This window comes from Talpa europaea (genome assembly GCF_964194135.1).
Source record: "Talpa europaea genome assembly, chromosome: 11".
Taxonomy (NCBI): domain Eukaryota; kingdom Metazoa; phylum Chordata; class Mammalia; order Eulipotyphla; family Talpidae; genus Talpa; species Talpa europaea.
Window position 1 is genome coordinate 85,770,139 of NC_140078.1, and position 6,973 is coordinate 85,777,111.

Genomic DNA, 6,973 nt, shown 5'->3' on the forward strand with positions numbered 1-6,973 from the left:
TCACTGAGATTTTGAGATTGTTTGTTATACAGCATCACATTGCAAGTGCTGATTAATTTGCCTCCAAGGAGTTCTACCAGTTTTTCATCCAACCAATTTCTTTATTACCTGATCTCTGTCATTTTCTCCAGATTCCATGAATCTGCCTTGTCCTATATGTGCTATGATCTCTAAAATGTAGGTGTTGCTATACTTGTCTGATCCTTTGCTTCTGATATCTTCTAAATCTGGTGATATCATCATGCACACACACTGTCATCTGACTGACTCTTAGTCCACATCTCTTCAGGAAGCCTCTACCAGCCCCTCACAGGCAGTGTAGATATTCTACCTTTATACTTTTGTAATGTATTACATTGCCTTTTGAATACTCAAACAGGATTTTTTGTGCTCAAAACTGGGACTAAGTGGGAATAAGATAGTTTTCTTCTTTTATTGTGGAATATAAATACTAACAAATTTACCACATTGTTTTTAGTTATCCCTAACACTAGGCAACAAACATCTTTGGAACAAGGATTATGCAGGGCAATCCAGAATGACTTGATTACTTACCAACACTGATTCACTTCTACTTGTTGAATGACTGAAGTAATGAATGAGAGAACAAACAGGCATACAAATAAGCAATTAAATAAATAAGCAAATAACTAAATAAACAGTCTCTGCTATAAACTAGTCTTATATATTTGGTAAATACTAAGAGCATCACAATATCTCTCTTTCTATTATAAAAATCATGGATGTTGGGTTATATAAATGCAGTTCTTTTGCAAATGCAAACATTTAAAGACAAAAACTTGCACAGGTAGGTAGTTTATCTCCAAAACTGCTTTATTAGGAAAAAACAAAGAGAAGAAGAAACTTCCCCTTGCTTTATCAGGCCAAGTAGAGCAGGTTTGCACATACACAGATAAATCTGGTTATTATTATCACAATGCTGTTGCTATCTTAGTGCTAAATCTTTCACCAACTGCAGAGAAGTGACAATCTTCAATTATGAAGAGTGCCTTCAAGTTTATAGCCAAATATATTCATTCCACTATACTTAACCAATATTTTATGGTTATTTATCACTAAGAGAATTCAGAGTTCCACATTCAATTTTTCCCAGCTTCTGTACTGAAAATAAAGGAAAATTATTCCAGAACCCTTTGAGCTACAATAACCATTAAATGACAGGAACATTAGCTCAAATTTTTAAGTTATTTTGGCTGCTGGGTTTTTTGTCACTGACAAGTGGCTGACTTGGGGTTTTCTTGACAATTTATTCTGAAAAAAAAAATACACGTAGTTTTTCTAAAGCACAATATATTATAGTGTGATAATTTCATGAGTTATAGAATTACTTCCTTCTTGTCAATATAGTTGGTACTTAATAGTTAATAAACCTTTGGGTATTAAGGTAATTAAGAAAATAAAAATCACCTTTGTATCAACAATTCCTACTATTCTACTCCTAAATTTATTCTTTTTAAAAAATATTTATTTCATTTATTTATGCACACAAGAGCTGTGGGGTAGACCAGAGGTGGGGGGTGGGGTGAGAGGATTCACCAGAGACAGAATGGGGAACAGAACAGGCAGAATGATTGAAATCCACTGCTGAGGGGAGCAGCAGGTGAGACAGGAGAGGTCTGTTGCACCGTATGGGTCACCTCCTGGGTGGAAATCGAACTTGTGCTGCAGTGGCTGGTGGTAGCTTCATAGTGCTGATGCTTAACCCATTGTGCCACCAGGGAGGCAATTCCTAAATTTATTCTAACAGGAAAATAATTTAAATGTAATCAAGTGCACATGCATGCCTATACAGAACTTTACTTTGATTTTCCAATAATTTGTTGAAGATATAGAAAAAAAGACTATCATTTTGAACTTGATCTCTTGGCTACAGGGTTGAAATATGTTTTACAAGAGAGTATCATGAACTCAAGAACAAGGTCCAATTTTTCCAAATGTATTACTGATCATATAAAACTCCCGTGCATTACCCAAAATTGAAATGTAGTGTAATTAAGTTAAAGAATTTCCCAAACCAAAGCTTTTTTTTTTTTTTTTTTTTTAGTCCAGGCTTGGAATGAAACTGAAAAAAATATATCTTCTTTTATCTTCTAAAAACCTGGTTAAAAGGACAATAGAAGCATTTTTTAAAAGCCAGTGTACAACCAAGATAGAAGAACCAACTGTAGCTGAGAGTGTTAAAAAATTTGGAATCAAACAATCAAGGCTCTGGGAAATGTGTGGTGATGAGGTACTACTAAGGTATTACTAAGACCCTGCACACACATACATACACTACCCATATCTTTGTAAACTATCTCTCTATTAAACTCAAATTATCCCATTTGATCACACCATCTGTGTGATGATGAACCTTGACTTGATACTGGAATTGGTACTAAGCATGAGATCAAAAAAAGATGGGATTCTGTTGTTGAGCTGTTCATATATTCAAGGACTATCGAGTCCTCCTTGCTAGAAAATAAACCAGATAACCCATGTGGTAGAATTACATTACTCAATGTATCACCAATGGTGTCAGGGACTGAAGTACAGATGGAAAATGAAGCATTGAGAAAAGCAAATGGCTATGAACCTAGTTGTTAAGGGAACAATAGAGTTTATAAAGGTGTGGAGTCATATGGTTCACTATGGCCTTAGATAGCAAATAGGGAAAGAGAGAAATTAAAAGGTATGAACTCATGGAGAAGGCTGCCTTGATAGTTCCTCTCAATTGACAATAGGGCAGAAATGGTTAATCACACAGTCCATAAAATCTATTAAAATGCTGTTTAACACACATAAGCAGAAATATTCTTGGTTTCTTGGGGGGAAATATAACTAAAATTACCATAATGGAGATTCTGACCTTTTGCAAGTTTTCAGGTCTAAACCAGTTCACAGTCCCATTGATTCTCAATTGTGTGTGTATGTGTGTGTGCATGTGTGTGTGTGTGGGGGGGTTTTGACTGTGGGAGTCCATCTGCTTGTGGAAGGATCTAACCAAACATGTATTTATATTGTGCTGCTTTCCCTAATCTCTTCCAAATGGAATTAACTGGCCTGTAGCCATTTACAAAGGTGACTGTGCTCTGGAAAAGGCAAAATAGCCTGACTTTCTTAGATTATTAGATATTGGCTCTGATGTTATGCAAATCCCTGGAGGTCTTAAATACCAGGGGAGGTCAATGGAAATCTGGTGATAGGTAAAAATTTGTCCCAAGCCCATCTAAGAGAGAATCTAGGATTACCATGGACACCGCCTAAGATTATTTCCCTATACTGAGGGAAGGAAGTATGCTTCATAAATAAGCAGAATCCACACTGGCTCCCTGATTCATGGAGTAAGGCAATTGTGTTATAAATGGCCAAATGGGTGCACCCTCCTTGGAGATTTGCAGAGATTACCTCACCATCAAATACCCTAGTGATATGGGGGGAAGATTCACACACCATCCTCCCCACACATACATCAGGCTCATTTAACCCATCAGTGTAAAACCTGAGAAACAGACCTTGAACATCTTCTTTCCTCATATCACTGATGTCCCAATATTTTATTTTGTTTATCTGTTAACTGTAGGAGTTACAGCTGAGCATTTGTTTTATTATTCTTTATACATTAAAAATAGTCCATATTTTAAATTTCTCTACATTCCTAAAATAATAAAACAACATATTTTTAGAAGCAACTAAGAGAATTGAGCCTTAGAAAACAAATGAAAAAAAAAAAAAATAGGGCCTCCCTGGTGGCACGGGCGGTTGAGGGCCGCACTGTGAAGCTCTGCAACTCAAGTTCAATCCCGGCCGGCTGGCAAGGGTTCCACAGGGGGCAACAGACCTCTCCTGTCTTGCCCGCTGCTCCCCTCAGCAGTGTACTTCATTAGCCTGCTTATTCTGTTCCCTGATCTGTCTCTAGTGAATCCTCTCACCCCCCCCCCCCCGCACATATGGCCTGTACCCTGGTTCTTATATAAATAAATAAATCTTTTTTTAAAAAAAAGATTGAGTTAAAAAAAAAAAAGAAAAAGAAAACAAATCAAAAAAATAGAAAAAATCCAATCAAATCACAGTACACTACTGGCTTAGGCAATAAATAGTCAAAATTATATTAAAAATAACGAACCACATATGTTAGACTATACTGGCAGGACTGTGGGGAGAAGAAGGTGTAGTGGGAAAAGATCTATGTTACTAAGGATGGAAAATGAAGCAGTGAAAGACTGATTTCCCAAGGATATGCGGCGAAAACATTTAGAGTCAGGCTTCAAGCCCAGGCAATTTGCTCTTGCCCAATGCTTCACCGACACAGGTGAAATTATGTACAAATGCATATTTGTTCTTCAGCACATCCCTACAGGAAATCTGGAAAGAAGTCTGTGTTCACAAGTCTGTGTTATATATTGATGGCTAAAATTTTGAAAGCTAAGTTACTAATAAATATTTACACTTGGAACATAACTTTCTCCTCCTGGTAGATTATTTCAAAAGAAATGAAACTAAGTTATTACTATAAATTATACTGTGAAATAGCACAAGTTTTCTTTCATTTGTTTTGTTTGGGTTCTTGGCTACCTATTACAATTTTAATTTTTATTTTCTTTCTCTAATAGAATAGTTCTCTTTGGCAATCCTAGTTTACATTCCTTGTAACACTAGATATGTTTTAACTGAAAATTTGATATGATTGCATTTCAGAACTAAAAACACACACATGCAAAGACAAGAATGGAAGTGAGGGTAAGAGAGTTATAACTGAACATCACCTGTTCTTTTCTGTCATAACGGAGATAACAAAGATGAGAACATCTCTTCACTTTAAATTCATGACCTTATTATCAATACTCTCCCCCCAATGCCTTTATGACATGTTGTCTTATGTAGGAAAGAGAGACAATAAGGATTATATGACTAGTCTCTGTCTCTTGGTTTCCTTATATATTCATAGTTGTATTATGCAACCAGAAAAAGAACAAATTCAGTGAGAGAAACTTAATGTACTTAGAATAATCGAATTGTAGAGTTTTATAGCTCAATAAATGTGTGCTGAATTGAATTCTTGAGTTAAAAGGAATATGGCATTGTAATTCTGGCTATGGTGAAGTACTTAGCAACCATCCTAAATTCTCACTCAGAGAAATAAAAAAAAAATGTGTTTGAAGATATTCAGAAAATTAGTGAGGCAATCAGGACAAGACTCTAAAGAAAACTGCAGAGTGATGACCCATCATTCTATAGCATACTTTTTTCCCTCAAGCACTTCCTGACTCTAAGTACAAGGCTGAATTATGCAGAGAAAAAATTACTGGAAATATGGTAAACAACATATGAGGTACAGATAAACAACGCAATGACCCATTATATAGGTTACTGCAGACTTGTAGGGGGAGGAGAGAGACAGTGAGGCAATGACAGTGATCGAAGAGACAGTTCAAATATTTTTCAAAACTGATAAAAGACATTATTCTACAAACTTAAGTTTTTAAAATGTAAGTAGGATAAGTATATTCATATTATGAAAAAATTACCAAACAACAACAACAATGAGAAGGTCTTAAAAGCAGCCATAGATAAACGACACTATAGCTTCAGGGAAACATATAAGATAATTGCCTGACTTCTAAACAGAAATGTTGGCCACTAAGAGACAATGGAATGCCATCTTTAAAAGACTGGTGGCAATAACTGCCAATTTTATTTGTATAAGAGGTGAAATTGCCTTTAAGATAAAAATGAAATGCAAAAATATCTCAATAAACTAAAACTGTTTTGTCAGCAGATATCCACTAGTTCTAAGCAAAATGATCTCATGTGGAAACATGGAAATGGATAAAAGAATTTAAAAAGAAAGGAAAAATAAATATATAAGTAAAAAAGTTTTATTAAAAAGTTATATGGGGCTCTTTGCCACATCTACTGCGAGAATGAAGACCATTCTCAGCAATCAGACTGTCGACATTCCAGAAAATGTTGACATCTCCCTGAAGGGTCACACTGTTATTGTGAAGGGCCCCAGGGGCACCCTGCGGAGGGACTTCAATTACATCAGTATCGAACTCAGTCTGCTTGGGAAGAAAAAGAAGAGGCTCTGGGTTGACAAATGGTGGGGAAATAGAAAGGAATTGGCTACTGTTCGCACTGTCTGTAGTCATGTACAGAACATGATCAAGGGTGTTACACTGGGCTTCCATTATAAGATGAGGTCTGTGTATGCTCACTTCCCTATGAACGTTGTTATTCAGGAGAATGGGTCTCATGTTGAAATCCAAAATTTCTTGGGCAAAAAATACATTTGCAGGGTTCGGATGAGACAAGGTGTTGCTTGTTCAGTATCTCAAGCCCAGAGAGATGAGTTGATTCTTGAAGGAAACGACATTGAACTTGTATCAAATTCAGCTGCTTTGATACAGCAAGCCACGACAGTTAAAAACAAGCATATCAGGAAATTTTTGGATGGTATCTATGTTTCTGAAAAAGGAACAGTTCAGAAAGCTGATGAATAAGATTTAAGTTGTCCAGCTACAGAGCAGCAAGATAATGGATGATTTCTTAGACCTATTTGTGATACATCTTAAAGATGCACTAATAAAAGTCATCATTGAAAAAAAAAAGTTATATGGGCTAACATATATATATATACATATATATATATATCTGTAGAGAGGTATATACCTAACCATAATGAGTTTGTACAAAAATTCCACAGCAAATACTATTTTAGCAGAAAAATATTGAAAGTGTATTCCTTCATATTTAAAGGGGCATATCACAGATTCACAAATATTCACCTTATAATATATTGTCTCATCACAAAAAACACATGCATTAAATAATGTCAGTAGAGGATTTGTCTAAAATCATTGATCTTGGCTGTCACAAAGATGGGATTATAATCCAAATGTCTTGTTTGTCAGCAAAAAAACCACTTTTTTCCTATTTAACCTCCAATACATGCTTGTCTGACATCAGTGAC

General features: G+C 35.6%; 1 protein-coding gene across 1 annotated transcript; it reads left to right on the top strand.

The window, feature by feature from the left end:
• Positions 1-5,924: 5,924 nt before the first annotated feature.
• On the top strand, positions 5,925-6,503 carry LOC311179641 (large ribosomal subunit protein uL6-like; the record flags this gene model as incomplete). Its single annotated transcript, XM_084247008.1, has 1 exon — positions 5,925-6,503. The coding sequence occupies one exon, from the start codon at positions 5,925-5,927 to the stop codon at positions 6,501-6,503; it is 579 nt and encodes a 192-aa protein (XP_084103134.1).
• Between the last annotated feature and the right edge of the window lie 470 nt (positions 6,504-6,973).